The sequence below is a fragment of the Microcaecilia unicolor genome, chromosome 4 (genome assembly GCF_901765095.1).
Source record: "Microcaecilia unicolor chromosome 4, aMicUni1.1, whole genome shotgun sequence".
In the NCBI taxonomy this organism is placed as follows: domain Eukaryota; kingdom Metazoa; phylum Chordata; class Amphibia; order Gymnophiona; family Siphonopidae; genus Microcaecilia; species Microcaecilia unicolor.
Genome location: NC_044034.1, coordinates 5,733,211 through 5,750,148, shown reverse-complemented (window position 1 = coordinate 5,750,148; position 16,938 = coordinate 5,733,211). Strand labels below are relative to the sequence as shown.

General features: G+C 47.6%; 1 protein-coding gene across 1 annotated transcript in view; it reads left to right on the top strand.

Moving 5' to 3' along the window:
• Positions 1-299: 299 nt before the first annotated feature.
• LOC115468191 (protein sel-1 homolog 3-like) overlaps positions 300-16,938 on the top strand; it is a 159,108-nt gene continuing 142,469 nt past the window's right edge. The window contains exons 1-2 of the mRNA XM_030199729.1: positions 300-344; positions 15,436-15,529. Coding sequence (XP_030055589.1) covers positions 337-344; positions 15,436-15,529 — 102 coding nt within the window. The 5' untranslated portion in view covers positions 300-336. The remainder of the gene's footprint in view (positions 345-15,435; positions 15,530-16,938) is intronic.

The following is a 16,938-nucleotide window of genomic DNA, read 5'->3' as shown; positions in this document are numbered from 1 at the left end:
AGGGGACACTGGAAGAAGGGAGGGCCGAGGAGGGCAATGGAGGGAAGGGATAGTGAGGGCAGGGAGTGTCCCTGTAGATGTAGGAGGGAGAGGAGGAATTGGGGGGGGGGGGGGTTAATCAATAGACAAGGGATTTTGCCAGGACCCTGGGGAATGAGAGGGTTATGCTATCCTGAGCCTTCCAGTGCCCGAGGGAGGGGAAGTGTTTCTAGAGCCAGGACTGCCCTGGGGGAGGAGAGAAGGAGCCGGATCCCTGCTTCCTGGATTCCAGGGTGCAGGCACTGCTGGCTTCTCAAGCACTGGAAAAGGTGAGAAAGAACACAGAGAAGAAAAAGGATGAAAAGGTAGAGACTGTCTAAGAAAGATTACAATGAAGAGGAGATAAACCTGGCGGGAGGAGGAAGAGGGAAAGGGAGAGGAGAGGGGGAGAGGGGGAAGGGGGGGGTGCAGGTGCAGGATCAGATTCATTTTTATTTATCTTTATTATATAATATTCTTATTGCTTGCATTGTGTTCTGTGTGTGGGATGTAAACAGATGTCTTATCTGAAAGGTTTTATTTAAATCATATTAACATTTTTTTCCTTACATTTAGACAGACAGATAGATGGGATGCAGGAGAAAGAGGGGGATGTACTGAAAGGGGGTAAGATGGATACCCTAGAACAGCATGGAGGGAATAAGTCCCTGTCCCGTTTGGTAAGAATGCTTCAAGAATGACTTAAAGCATATCCTCAAAAAACCCAAGTCCAGTCCTATCCTGACATCTCCCAATCCACACGGATTTTCCCATAGACCAAAAAATGGGAGAAAACATTTAGAACTGGGCTTTCTAAATACGTCCTGCAGACATTTGGGGGTTCAGAGGGTCAGGGGGGAAAAGAGGAGGGAGAGGGTAAGAAGGGAAAGGAGTGTCTGGAGGGAGGGAGGAGGATGGCGAGGGGAAGAGTGTCATAAGTGAACAGGTGTAAAGGGGAAAGAGCCCTCAAAAAAGGAAGAGGGAGAAAGTCCCTGGAGGAAGAAGCGGAGATTTTGTGTGAGGGGAAAGGGAACTGGGACTTGATATACTGCCTTTCTGTGGTATTTTGCAACTACATTCAAAGCGGTTTACATATATACAGGTACTTATTTTGTACCTGGGGCAATGAAGGATGCGGAGGGGTACAACAGACCGAAAGAGAACGTAAAGGGACAGGGGACTGTAGAAGCCCAAGTGAGACTGTGGAAATAGGATTGGGGAGGAAGGGAAAGAGGGGCAATGGAAGCTGGGTAGAGGTAAGAGAAGAAGTCAGCACGGACTGAATGATGGGGGGGGGGGGGGGGGGGGGGGAGGGGAGGGGAGCTGGGGCTGGTGAGGGAATGTGAGTCCGAAAGTGGTAGATGATGGTTTGGGAGGGTGAGTACAGAGGATGACAGTGGGAGGACTAGGGAATGGGTGTTTGGGTGGGGGGGAATTGGAAGTTGAGAAAAAAGAAGATAAGGAACATCTGGAGACTGAGGGTTTGAGAGGAAAATGAGGAACAAAACCATTTTAACTAGATCTAAAGATCGACAAAAGTCCAGCTTGATCTATTTTCCCAAGTCCCACCAACTGATGACGTCCTCAGCTCGAACCCTCGGGCCAGTCAGTGCTTCCAGCTGCTGACACCAGCACGCTGTTCATGCTCAGTTCTCGTGGATGCTCAGTACTCACGCATGCTTATTTCTCATGTATGTTCAGTTCATCTTGTGCATGCTCACCTCATATGTGCTCAGTTCTCGTGCATGGTCAGCTCTTTGTGCTTGGTTTTTGTGTATGCTTAGTTCTTGTGTAGCCTGAGAACACAACATTTGTGGGGTGGCAGTGTTGGCAGCTGGGAGTACTTGTCATCGATTGCCACATGGTTCTGATGGCCCAGGGGTTTCAGCTGAGATATTAAGTTTGGTGATGGTGGCACTGGGAAGGAGGACAGGGGCCGAGAGGAAACGCATTAGCCTACCCAACATTGCCTTCTGGCTACGCCGCTGGTGTGTGTTACAGAACTGGAGATGTAGATTTTATACTGAGATTCTGTCTAATTGTGTTGAGAATCCAGATTTATTTCCTCATAGCATCATTCAGATAATTATTCTAGCAGGTATATGGTAATTTTACTGGATGGCTGATACTGACTGGGGGATGGGGGGGGGGGGGTGTTATTTATGCATAGAAACCCTTGGGACTTTTCTTGTACAGTCTATAGCTTATTTAAAGGTGGGAAATGGGCTGTGAAGTCTGGAAATGTCCCTTTGGCGTGTTCCTCTGTTTCTACCTGAGATTCATCTGTCCAGAGCAGAGCTTCTCAACCCAGTCCTACATAGCCAGTCAGATTTTCAGGATATCCACAATGCATATGCATGAGATAAATTTGAATGCACTGACTCCATTGTATGCAGTTCTATCTCATGCATAATCATTGTGGGTATCTTGAAAACCTGGGTTGGGAAGCTCTGGTCCACTACTGATCTGCCTTCATGCTCCCATCTTGACTGACAGATCACCTGGTCCTGGCGGGTTCTGAGGAGAGCCACAGTTCCATGCAACCACTTCCCCCTCCCCAACAACTAAACAACCTAGTCCCGGCTCTGCACCAGAGTGAGTACAGCCAGGTCTGGCTTTTGCCCATCCTCTTGTACGTCAACCGTACTCCATGCCAGAAGGGGAAGATTAATCCAGTCCTGGGTTTACTCTGTTGTGTACCTGGATTTGTAGTTTTGATTTTCCTGGAAAACTCAATGGGATAATGGGAACGACACGTCTCTGCATGTGATTGGGTAAAACCAGGGCTGGGTTAACTTGTTCCTTCTGATATGGTGCCAGGTGACAACTGTGAACCTTCTGCCAGTTGAGTTTTCAGGATTACCACACTGAATATGCATGAGACAAATTAGCATATCTTTTAGCTCCGTTGCATGCAAATCTGTGTCCTGCACATTTGTGAAAAAGCTGATTGGCTCGGGTTGGGATCTACTGCTGTAAGATTTCCAACTAGCTCCATGCCAGAAGAAAACACTGAATCTAGGCCTGACTTTACCTCAAATGGCTGATACTGGCTGGGTGGGTCAGTACTGTAGGTCCAGAAATCACAATATCATCCCCATTGTGTTTGGCTGCCTATATGGTTGACATGGTGGAAACTTGACAATCAGCGTTTAAACATGGGTGACTGGGGCTGTACGGAGTGGCGGCTGCAGCTCTGGCCACCTTGTTGGGTAGACTGGATGAACCGTACGGGTCTTTATCTGCCGTCATTTACTGTGTTACTGTCCTACTTATTTTCGAAGGAGAAGGCTGGCCATCTTCCGACCCAAATCGGGAGATGGCCGGCCATCTCCTAAACCCGGCCAAATCGGTATAATCGAAAGCCGATTTTGGCCAGCTTCAACTGCTTTCCATCGCAGGGCCGGCCAAAGTTGAAGGGGGTGTTTTGGCAGGGTACAGAAGGCGGGACGGGGGCGTGGTTACGAGATGGCCGGCTTCGGCCGATAATGAACAAAAGAAGGCCGGCTCTGACGAGCACTTGGCCGGCTTCACTTGGTCCATTTATTTTTAGGACCAAGCCTCAAAAAAGTGCCCCAACTGACCAGATGACCGCTGGAGGGAATTGGGGATGACCTCCCCTTACTCCCCCAGTGATCACCAACCCCCTCCCACCAAAAAAAAAAAAAAATTAAAAATCATTATTTTGCCAGCCTCTATGCCAGCCTGAAATGTCATACCTATTTCCATGACAGCAGTATGCAGGTTCCTGGAGCAGTTTGTAGTGGGTGCAGTGCACTTCAGGCAGGTGGACCCAGGCCCCCCCCCCTACCTGTTACACTTGTGGTGGTAAATGGGAGCCCTCCAACCCCCCCCCCCCACAAAACCCACTGTACCCACATGTAGGTGCCCCCCTTCATCCCTAGTGGTGTACAGTTGTGGGGAGTGGGTTTTGGGGGGATTTGGGGGGGGGGCTCAGCACACAAGGTAAGGGAGGTATGCACCTGGGAGCAATTTTTGAAGTCCACTGCAGTGCCCCCTAGGGTGCCTGGTTGGTGTCCTGGCATGTCAGGGGGACCAGTGCACTACAAATGCTGGCTCCTCCCACGACCAAATGCCTTGCATTTGGCCGGGTTTGAGATTGCCGCCATTAGTTTCCATTATCACTGAAAACCAATGCCGGCCATCTCTAAAGCCAGCCCAAATGTTGAGATTTGGCCGGCTCCGACCGTATTATCGAAACGAAAGATGGTCGGCCATCTTGTTTCGATAATACGGTCGGGACGCCGCTTTACGTGGCCGGCCTTGAAGATGGCCGCCCTTATAGATGGCCGGCCCCATTCGATTATGCCCTTCTGTGTTACCTACAATGACCCCCCCCCCCACACACTCCCACACCAAACTCCTGCTGTTCCTCTATATTACAAAGGGCTCCTACTCCCCCCCACTTCGATATTTCACCCACAGACCCCCCACAACACACCCCTACAGTCCCAGGTGCCACCCTATGAATACCACACACACAGCCCTGCGTTATACATCTCACTCTTGACCTCTCACACCCACCCAGAGCCCCTGCTCCAGACACCCTTCATCCTCACATATATCCCCACACAGAGCTAGCTCCTTGACCAGAAAGAAGAAAACACCCATCCCCAGTGCTTTTTTTTTTGGGGGGGGGGGGGGCACTTGAGCTGACCCTGCCTCCAGGTATGAGTGGGAGGAGGTCTTCCTCCCCCTTTGGTACTGATTGGCTGTACTTTTACTGGGGAGGATCCCTACCCTTGTGGCTGGAGTCTTTTGGGAAGAACATAAATAGAACTCAAACAAAATAAAACATGGAAAAGAAAATAAGATGATACCTTTTTTATTGGACATAACTTAATACATTTCTTGATTAGCTTTCGAAGGTCGCCCTTCTTCCTCAGATCGGAAGAACATGAAATGAACCCCTTGGTCTGACCCAGAAATTGCCTTTCTTATAACTCCTATGACGTCCCCTATAGCTCTTCATTTGCAGGTTAAACCCAGGATGGGAGCTAGGGAGGAAACTCCGACAAAAGGCATGGACTGGAGGGACTGGCACACTGACAAATCCAGGCTGGAACAAAGTGAAACCCATTCACAAAAGTATCTTTTATATTTCATCTGTTTCATTAATAGTGGTAATTAGACCAGGTATTTGCAGAAGGTAATCTTACGCAAACATAGCTCTGTGTCTGCCGTCTGAAACAGGATCTTGCTGGGCAGGTGTCTCCAAATAGTTTTGCTCAGTGAACCTGGCTCTTATGCCAGGGTATGTCGGACGTAATCTCAGTTTCTCACTGCTCGTCTTCATCTCCACACCTGCATTGTGCCCACCAGAGGTTCTTTCTGACCTCAGAGGAATGTCCATTTGCAAATTGCCACTATCTTCCCACCTACCTCTTTGCCTGTCTGTGTACTTCAGGAGAAGCTCTTTCTGCGTACATGGTACGGAATATGCTACTGACTCATCCTTTTGACAGAAGCTGGTTTTCTTAACATGCTGGGCTTTTCTGGAATGTTCTGTTTGTTCCTTCAATTAAGCAAAATACAGTCTCCAAACAGCTGAATTTGACTCAGAGGGGTATAATCAAACGGGGCCGCCATCTATAAGGGTGGCCATCTCTATTCAGGGCCGGTCTTAGGCAGAGGCGACAGAGGCGGCCACATAGGGCCCCACGCTTAGGGGGGACCCGCACGGCGCGCCTCAACTCTGCCTCATTCCGACCGACCCCCGCTCGGACAACCGCATCATGATCCCGCTTGGCCGCTGTCGCTCCGCTCCCACCACATTGCGGCACGATGCCCACCCCCCGCTGAGCCCGCCGTCAGCAGCCTCCCGCCTCCCCGGACCCCGACAGTTGCACCGACGACCCCGACAGACAGTTGCAGCGCCAGCGCGACGGCCCCGGCTCCCGACAGAGAGTTGCAGTGATGGCTCACCCCAGCGTTTCACTTCCCACTCAATGTCCCGCCTTCTGATGCGGTATTTCCTGTTTGGCGGGCGGGAGTCACTGAGCGGGAAAGCTGCCTGGAGCCTGGTCGGAGGTGAGCCGGTGTGCGAGTGAGTGCGACTGAAAAATAAATAAAGACAGTCAAGTGGAGCTCGAGCTGGAGCAAGTTTGTGCCACTGACATTCAAAGGCAAGCCAGGTATGATGATAACTTTTCTTATAAGGAAGAAGGAAGTGTCAAACCCCTTTTGTGCCATTTTAAAGGTAACATAGTAACATAGTAACATAGTAGATTACGGCAGAAAAAGACCTGCATGGTCCATCCAGTCTGCCCAAGACAAACTCATATGTGTATACCTTACCTTGAATTTGTACCTGTCTTTTTCAGGGCACAGACCGTATAAGTATGCCCAGCCGTATTTCCCGCCTCCCAACCACCAGTCCCGCCTCCCATCACCGTACAGACCGTATAAGTCTGCCCTCCACTATCCTCGCCTCCCAACCACCACCCCCTCTTCCCCCCAACTGCTATTATGCAGTAGTCTATTATTCTCCCATCAGTGATTAAGTCAAAATTCAGTGTTTTATGAAGGGCAGTGACAGGAACAGATCAAGAGGTTAGCTAAAGTGGTGCGTGTATGTGAGGGGTGGGGTCAGGGGCAAGTGGAGAGGAATATTAGTGTCAGACTTTACTGTTAATTTGCCCAAAGTTATTGAAAACCTAAAGAATCCCAAGTGGGCAGACTAAAAATTGTCCATCTAAAGGTGCTACGCTGGCCAGATCATGAGTATTTAGGAGAATTTGAGTTTCCAAAGCAAATAGCATTGTAGCCTCAAGAAAGAGGGGCATTTCTCTAAGCACGTTCAGCTTAGGAGAGGAAAAGAGCACATATAAAATCCATTTCCAAGGAACCTTTTTAAATTAAAAAATAGGGGAATTTGAAAGTACTGGATCTTTTCTTAGTATTTTTCCTTTATTCTCCTTTGTTATGAGAATTGGAACTACTAATTGTAGTGGACTTGAACTGAATTTCGGGGGGGGGGGGGGGGGGGGGGGGTCATGATAGCATTGGGCTTATTATTTCAATCAGTTTTTTGTACAAGTTTAGCTTCATTTGTCTTTATTTGAAATTGCATAAATAAAAAATTTTCTAAAAATGGAATAATCTTATCAATGGGGTGGAGCTAGGGTGGGGGCGGAGCTAGGGTGGGGCGGGGCTAGGGTGGGGAGGGGCTAGAATGGGGCCCCACCAAATTGATCTGCACAGAGCCCCGCACTTGCTAAGACCGGCCCTATCTGTAATGACGGCCCCGTAAAGCGGTGTACCCGACTGTATTATTGAAACAAGATGGCTGGCCATCTTTCGTTTCGATAATATGGTCGGGGCCGACCAAATCTCAACATTTGGGCCGCCCTTAGAGATCGCCGGCGTTAGAGATGGCCGCCATTGGTTTTTGCCAATAATGGAAACTAATGGCGGCCATCTCAAACCCGGCCCAATCCAAGCCATTTGGTCGTGGGAGGAGCCAGCATTTGTGGTGCACTGGTCCCCCTCACATGCCAGGACACCAACCGGGCACCCTAGGGGGCACTGCAGTGGACTTCACAAATTGATCCCAGGTGCATAGCTCCCTTACCTTGGGTGCTGAGCCCCCAACCCCCCCCCCCCAAAACCCACTACCCACAACTGTACAACACTACCATAGCCCTTAAAGGGTAACGGGGGGCACCTAGATGTGGGTACAGTGGGTTTCAGGTGGTATTTGGAGGGCTTCCATTTACTACCACAAGTGTAACAGGTGGGGGGGGGGATGGGCCTGGGTCCGCCTGCCTGAAGTGCACTGCAGTACCCACTAAAAACTGCTCCAGGGACCTGCATAGTGCTGTGATGGAGCTGGGTATGACATTTGAGGCTAGCAAAAAAATGTTTTTTAATTTTTTGGGGGGGTGGGAGGGGGTTGGTGACCACTGGGGGAGTAAGGGGAGGTGATCCCCGATTGCCTCCAGTGGTCATCTGGTCAGTTCGGGCACCTTTTGAGGCTTGGTCATGAACAAAAAAGGATCAAGTAAAGTCGGCCAAATGCTCGTCAGAGCCGGCCTTCTTTTTTCCATTATCGGCCGAAGCCGGCCATCTTGTAACCACGCCCCCGTCCCGCCTTCCGTACCCTGCCAAAATGCCCCCTTGAACTTTGGTCGGCCCTGTGATGGAAAGCAGTTGAAGCCGGCCAAAATCGGCATTCGATTATACCGATTTGGCCGGCTTCAGGAGAAGGCTGGCCATCTCCCGATTTGTGTCGGAAGATGGCCGCCCTTCTCCTTCGAAAATAAGCAGGTCAATAAACTGCCAGAAGCTAGTTCATGCACTGGTGGTGCATAAATTTGCTTAAATATAGAAAGTAATAAAAGAAGTATTTGAGATGTAAATAGTTTTCTTTTGGTGTCCCGGCTGCTGTTGTGAGGGATAGAATGATCTAGAATTTCACAGTTAAGATTTAATGCTAAAAAATGCAGGGTCACGTATCTACACTGCAAAAACCGAGGGAGTGGTACAGTTTAAGGGCTGAAGTAGTTTTGTGCACAAAAGAGGAATGGGATTTGGGTGTGATCACAGGTGATGATCTTACGGTGGCCAAATAGATCAAAAAGGCAATGGTAAAAGGCGAAAGGATGCTTTGGCGCCGGTAGGCGTTTCTTGGGTGAATTTTTCTCCTCAAAGTAAAGAATCTGAAATATCACCTCTCTCCTCCCAATCCTTAAGAACATAAGCATTGCCATACTGGGACAGACTGACGGTACATTAAGCCCAGTATCCTGTTTCCAACAGTGGATAATCCAGGCCACAAGTACCTGGCAAGGTCCCAGAACAGTAAAACAGATTTTATAACTCTAGGGGGAGTACTGTGCAAAGAAAATTGAAAAGTCTGCAAAAACTTCTATACACTTTTTTTTGTGTGTGCAGAATTCCCAGAAGAGGACGTCCGGGCTCCGCCCAGGGGTTTTAAACCCCCTTTTTCCCAACCCTTGCCAGCCTCTGAGGGGTGGGAACAAGCCCACCTCACCCTGCTCGCACCCCGCTTGGATCAATGCGCATACCCGTCGGGGCACGGCGCCATGTTAATGGCGGCTCTGTGCACCCATTGGGGCACTGCGCCTTGCTTTAACATAGGCAGCCGAGACCCCTCGGGCCTAATGGTATTCTTGATATTTAAAGAATAACAGACACACGGTATTTTCTTAACATGGCACAACTTGGCCGCAGCTTTATTTTAAATGCAAACATCATAAACCAGGGTATACCCAAGCCATTCTTGTCTCTCCCTACACCCCCCCCCCCCGGATACTCCGCTCTGTAGATAAATCTGTACGTCTAGCCCCGTCTTTGGCCGTTTTCAAGTCCAGGCTAAAAGCCTGCTTCTTTGACGCTGCTTTTGACCCCTAACCACTACTCACTTGCCCTGTACCCTTTTATCCCAACCTCTTTAATTCCCTTACCTCTTAGTTGTTCTGTCTGTCTACCTGTCCTATTTAGATTGTAAGCTCTTTAAGCAGGGACTGTCTTTTCATGTATGGTGTACAGTGCTGCGTATGCCTTGTAGCACTATAGAAGTGATAAGTAGTAGTAGTAGTAGATTCTGTTGCTACTATTTAAGGTTCTACATGGAATGTTGCTACTATTTGAGATTCTACATGGAATGTTGCTACTATTGAGATTCTAAAAGCCCACCTCTTTAATGCTGCTTTTGACTCCTAACCACTACTCACTTGCCCTGTACCCTTTTATCCCCACCTCTTTAATTCCCTTACCTCTTAGTTGTTCTGTCTGGCTACCTGTCCTATTTAGATTGTAAGCTCTTTAAGCAGGGACTGTCTTTTCATGTATGGTGTACAGTGCTGCGTATGCCTTGTAGCACTATAGAAGTGATAAGTAGTAGTAGTAGTAGTAGATTCTGTTGCTACTATTTCACGTTCTACATGGAATGTTGCTACTATTTGAGATTCTACATGGAATGTTGCTACTATTGAGATTCTAAAAGCCCACCTCTTTAACGCTGCTTTTGACTCCTAACCACTACTCACTTGCCCTGTACCCTTTTATCCCCACCTCTTTAATTCCCTTACCTCTTAGTTGTTCTGTCTGGCTACCTGTCCTATTTAGATTGTAAGCTCTTTAAGCAGGGACTGTCTTTTCATGTATGGTGTACAGTGCTGCGTATGCCTTGTAGCACTATAGAAGTGATAAGTAGTAGTAGTAGTAGTAGATTCTGTTGCTACTATTTCACGTTCTATATGGAATGTTGCTACTATTTGAGATTCTACATGGAATGTTGCTACTATTGAGATTCTAAAAGCCCACCTCTTTAACGCTGCTTTTGACTCCTAACCACTACTCACTTGCCCTGTACCCTTTTATCCCAACCTCTTTAATTCCCTTACCTCTTAGTTGTTCTGTCTGTTTGTCCATCCTATTTAGATTGCGAGCTCTTTGAGCAGGGACTGTCTTTTCATGTATGGTGTACAGCGCTGTGTATGCCTTGTAGCGCTATAGAAGTGATAAGTAGTAGTAGTAGTATAAGGGCAGGCATCTTCTCCGGGCATGAAATACCCCCCCCCCCCACCACCACAGTTTTCCCTGCAGACCTCCACCCCATTCCCATGGTGCACACACCTCTTTCACCTTTTTCCAGCCCCCTACACTCTCTCCACATTTTTTTAAACTGCCTCCTTGCAGCCACACTCCATCCATCTTTTTTTCCAGGCCCCCCTCGCACACACGCACCATCCGTCTTTCAGTACCCCTACCATTCTGGGTCTTTCTGGGGACTCTGATAGCAGAAGACTGTCACCAGGGCATGTTCAAAAGGATATAAACTGGATGGAATCGGCCCAGAGGGCGGCGTCTTAAATGACCACTGGTTATTCTCATAAAGTGTATGGGGACAGTCTTAACGTGTATATCATGGGAGGAGAAGTGGGAGATTGATGAGACTCATGTGTGGTAGCAGCCTAGGTTCAGTTATAAAATACTAGCGTACCCAGGTATTGATACACTTAATATGGTATCAGGCAAATTCCCACCTGGACAGTTCCCACCCACCAATTTCCGCTGAGACCATTCCCACCAAGGACTTCCCCCTCCCAGACATTTCTCACCCTCCCTAGCCTTATTTTTAACCGACTTTAGCTTGTTTCTTGTATCGGGCCCCATAAGTCCTGGCCAGTGGCGTAGCCAAGGGTGGGCCCAGGCCCACCCACTTTGGGCTCAGGCCCACCCAGTAGCAGCACACCTATGAAGTGTCTGGCAGGGATCCCCAAGCCCCACCAGCCGAAAATTCCCAACAACTGTCCTTCCTGCATACCAGCCTTCCCTCTGATGTATTCCCACCTATGCGGAAACAGGACGTTGCATCAGAGGGAAGGCTGTGGGGCCAACATGAGCAGTGTGCATTAGTTGCTGCCGGTGAAAATCCGCTATTTAAAAGATGTGCGGGGGAGGGGGTGTTTGAGAGACCATATGACATGCAGGCGAGAGAGGGAGAGACCAAATCACTTGTGGGATAGGGCGGAGTTCTGATGCCCACTCATCTTGGGCCCAGGCCCACCCCCTGGTCCTGGTGGTGCTTTTTTTTTTTACGGCGTCTGAAGCAAGGAGATTAGAGCAGCAGACGGATGTACATAGACGACATGTAATAATAGAGTAACTTTTCATAGGTAGAGTAGTAATTTATTATAAATTACAATCAGTGTTTCATTTTGAGGGGCTGAATTACACTGAAGCCTTGTTTGGGTGTGTGTGTGTGGGGGGGGGGGAGGGGGGGCATAGCCTCCTCACATGAACTGCAGTTTGTATCTATCCATCTATCCAAGATCCCAGATTAAACATGAATTAAGTTGAAACCTAGATTGGGGGTGTGTGTGTGTGTGTGGGGGAATATTGCTCCCTGCCCCACATGAACTGCATGCCTGGAAGGGGAAAGGGATGTGCAAAAGATAACACTGTTGGGGGGGGGGGGTGTGTGAGGGGGGTACTGGCCCCCCAAATAATGTGGAAGAGAAAAGGGAGGGAGATTTTGTCCTAGTGTGTTTTTTGCATTTTTGGGGGTTATGGGTAGGAATTGTCCTCCCTGGTGTGGCGGGAATTGGTTCAGTGGGAACTGTCCAGATGGGAATTGGTGGGTGGGAACTGACCTAGAACCACCCATGTAGGTGCTCACATGCCAGCCATAGATCTTGTGGAAGTGCAGGTACTAGAAGGGGTGAACAAACATGTGGATAAAGGGGAGCCAGTTGTTATTGTGTATCTAGATTTTCAGAAGGCGTTTGACAAAGTACCTCATGAAAGACTCCAGAGGAAATTGGAGAGTCATGGGATAGGAGGTAGTGTTCTATTGTGGATTAAAAACTGGTTGAAGGATAGGAAACAGAGACTAAGGTTAAATGGTCAGTATTCTCAATAGAGAAGGGCAGATAGTGGGGTTCCCGAGGGGTCTGTGCTGGGACCGCTGCTTTTTAACGTATTTATAAATGACCTAGAGATGGGAGTAACTAGTGAGGTAATTACATTTGCTGATGACACAAAGTTATTCAAAGTCGTTAAAATCGCGGGAGGATTGTGAAATATTACAAGAGGACCTTACGAGACTGGGAGACTGGGCGTCTAAATGGCAGATGACGTTTAATGTGAGCGAGTGTAAAGTGATGCATGTGGGAAGAAGAACCCGAATTATAGCTACGTCATGCAAGGTTCCACGTTAGGAGTCACGGACCAAGAAAGGGATCTAGTGTCGTCGTTGATGATACGTTGAAACCTTCTGCTCAGTGTGCTGCTCCAGCTAAGAAAGCAAATAGAATGTTAGGTATTATTAGGAAAGGAATGGAAAACAAAAATGAGGATGTTATAATGCCTTTGTATCGCTCCACGGTGCGACCGCACCTCGAATATTGGTTCAATTCTGGTCGCCGCATCTCAAAAAAGATATAGTGGAATTGGAAAAGGTGCAGAGAAGGGTGACGAAAATGATAAGGGGATGGGACGACTTCCCTATGAGGAAAGGCTAAAGCGGCTCTTCAGCTTGGAGAAAAGGCGGCTGAGGGGGAGATATGATAGAGGTCTATAAAATAATGAGTGGAGTTGAACGGGTAGATGTGAAGCGTCTGTTTATGCGTTCCAAAAATACTAGGACAAGGGGGCATGCGATGAAGCTACAATGTAGTAAATTTAAAACGAATCAAAAAAAAGGTTTTCTTCACTCAACGTGTAATTAAACTCTGGAATTCGTTGCCAGAGAATGTGGTAAAGGTGGTTAGCTTAGGGAGTTTAAAAAAAGGTTTGGACAACTTCCTAAAGGAAAAGTCCATAGACCATTATTAAGTTGGACTTGGGGAAAATCCACTATTTCTGGGATAAGCAGTATAAAATGTTTTGTACATTTTTGGGATCTTGCCAGGTATTGTGACCTGGATTGGCCACTGTTGGAAAACAGGATGCTGGGCTCGATGGACCTTTGGTCTTTCCCAGTATGGCAATACTTATGTACTTATGTAGATGCTGCAGGGATGTGTTGAACTTCCAGGATTCTGTAAGAAAATTACAATGCCTCTGTTTTGCTCGATGGTGCGACTGCACCTCAAAATATTGTGTTTATTCTGGTCACCGAATCTAAAAAAGATATAGCAAAATTAGAAAAGGTACAAAGAAGAGCAACCAAATGATAAAGGGGATGGAACTCTTCTCGTAGGAGGAAAGGCTAAAGAGTTAGGGCTTCTTCAGCTTGGAAAAGAGACAGATGAGGGGAGATATGATTGAGGTTTACAAAATCCTGAGCGGTGCAGAATGAGTAAAAAGTGTATCGATTTTTCATTTTTTTCCAAAAAGTACAGAAACCAGGGAACACTCAATGAAGTTACATGGAAATAGTTTTTAAAACAAATAGGAGGAAATATTTTTTCACTCAAAGAATTAGTTAAGTTCTTGAACTTTTTTGCCAGAGAATGTGATAACAGCGGTTAGCGTATCTGGTTTAAAAAAAGGTTTGGACAAGTTCCTGGAGGAAATGAGAACATATACGGGGAAGCACTGCTTGCCCTGGGATTGGTGGCATAGAATTGTCCCAACTATTTGAGTTTTCTGCCAGGTACTTGTGACCTGGATTGGCCACTGCTGGAAGCAGGATACGGGGCTTGATGGACCATTGGTCTGACCCAGTATGGCTATTCTTATGTTCTTATGTAAGTTACCTGTGTAAGTGGGGAAGGTACAGCTATGTCCTGTCCATGGTTCATTCCTGCATACCAGGGGACGTAGCCAGACACTCAAGTTTGGGTGGGCCTGGACCCAAGGTGGGTGGGCAGAACTCCGCCTTGTCCTACAAGTGATTGGTTTCTCCCTCTCTTGCCTGCATGCCCATATGGTCTTTCAAACATCCCCTCTCCCCCATATACCTTTTAAATAGGCAGATTTTCACCAGCAGCAACAGTTGTTGGGAGGTTTTGGCTGGTGGGGCTTTGGGGTCCCTGCCAGCCACATTATAGGTGTGCTGCTACTTGGTGGCCCGGGCCCACCCCAGCACACCCTTGGCTACGCCACTGCTGCATACACTCCTCTTGCAAATGCCAGCTGTGAAAGCTAGACAAGTATTTACCGATACTGACATTTATGATTGTAACATTATTCTGAACATTTACATGTGTAACGTGTGGGTAAACTGAGCAACAGGTTTATAGAGTTAACCTTCACAACATCTCCAAAGATTAAAGCAGAAAATCGCGTGGACAGGAAGCCCTGGAGCGAGGGGGCCTAGGATGAGGGTGAAAAGGGACCGACTCAGGGGTGATCTAAGGAAATATTTCTTTATGGAAAGGGTGCTGGTGACGGGGACTTCGAGAGAGCATTGGGACAATCACTGAGGATCTCAGAGGGAGAAGGAATTCTAGAGATTGGGGCTGGTACCTGGAAGGTCACATGGTCTTTTTTGCCATCATCTTCTATGTTTCTATGTGAATGAGATTTAGCAGCAGGGCTCTGTGCTTGTTAACCAATGCAAACGGCACAACTGGAATGCAAGAAAGTGGAAGGCGGGAGGAACTGCCCCATTTTCCTTCAAGCAGATGAGTAAAGTGGAGGTTGCAACCGTACGCTTTTTAGGCAGGGCTTACTTTTATTTATTTTTTCCAGTAAAGCAGCCTTCGGATCCAGTAACTCCATACAAGAATGAGATTAGACCTGCAATTCACAGAGAGGCCAGGGCAGTTGAGGAGATGGAGACAAGGATACAGGTCATGTCAGATCTAGGCCTGGAGGGCTCAGGGGACAGGTACCAGGATAGATTCTGTCACAGCTGGGATTTGTCGAGAGAGCCGCATTTCAGTCAGTGAACATTTACGAAGAAGCTCAGCAGGTTTTTAAAGTGATGACTGACTAGCATTTACCTCAGATTTCTTAATATGTTTGCTTTTTGCTCAGGTGTGTCTGTCACATTTCAGATGTTAATATGGAGGTGATTATTACTGACGCTTGCTGGCTGAAGCTTGTTCTTGGCTGTATTTGTCTCCTCAAGGTAAGAAATATAAAATGTCAACTGTCCTCCCTTCTCAATCCTTCTCCCATATCCCTTAAAACCCCAGTAATAAAAATCACGCATCCCTTCCTATTACCCCTCACCCCAGATCTTCTACTCCCCAGTAATAAACACCACCCCTCCTATCACCCCTCACCCCAGGTCCTCTACACTCTCCAGTAATAACTGTCACGAAACACCTGAGCATATTTTCAAAGCACTTAGCCTTCCAAAGTTCCATAGGTTTCTATGGAACTTTGGAAGGCTAAGTGCTTTGAAAATATGCCAGCTAGCCACCCACCTGGGGTTACCCCGCGGCCACTCAGAGGGTCTATCCCCAGCACAGCTCAGGTACACCTGTCACTTGTGCTCTCACTAGCACCCTCCTCCCACCACTGAGCCACAACTGCCTCTGGATGATCTCCTGCTCCCAAATTATCCCCAGTGATTTCTAGGTTACCGGGAGGCCCACACTCCCAGTGGTTCCTCAGTTCCCAGAAAGCACTCGCAGATCCAACGCACAAACCATCAAGATTCTTATCACTCCAGACAGGCAGAACAAACAAACAGTTGTGTTTATTCTCATGAAAATATTGAACAGTGGACAAAAATGTGCAAATAGCAACAGTAACAAGTAACTGAAAAATGGATCAATTATAACACTACTAAACATTTGGGTACTGTCTAAACAGTACCTGGGAAGGTCAGGACATATAATTCACCAAGCATCAGCAAAGAGATCTGCCTTTCTTTCCTTCCGGCTAAGACTGAAGCAACAGCCAGCAACAACTGCTGGGTAATTTCAAAACTCCAGGCCAATCAGAGCTACAGTACAGTCAAGTTTCAAATAAAAACAGGCACTTCCTATGATCTGTGTGCCAATAAGAAAGAGAAGTCAGTCCCTCTGTAACAACTCTAAGCATAACATGCTGAACCAAACAGGAGAAATAACGCCTGAACCATAAGTAAACAGGAAAATATCCTTAAAACCACTGTTTCTTCACAATAACCATCATCCATCCCCTCCTACTACCCTCACCCCAGATCCTCTACACCGTCAGTATTAGACATCACCCCCCTCCTATCCCCCCTATCACAGATCCTTTATACCCCAAGTAATAAAAATCCCCCATCCCCTCCTATAACCCTTCACCCCAGATCCTCTACATCCCCAGTAATATAAATCACACTCTCTTATCACCCCTTACTCCAGATACTATACACCCCAGTAATAAACCTAACCCTGCCCTCTCTTATCACTCCATCGCATGTCCGCTACATCAGAAGGTTAACCATCACCCCTTCCTATCAGTCCTCACCCTTGGTCCTCTCATCTTGTGACCTGTCCATTCAGTGGTTTTGTGTGTGCCTCTGCTCCCCGCTTTTGTCTGGTACAATTCACTCTTCTC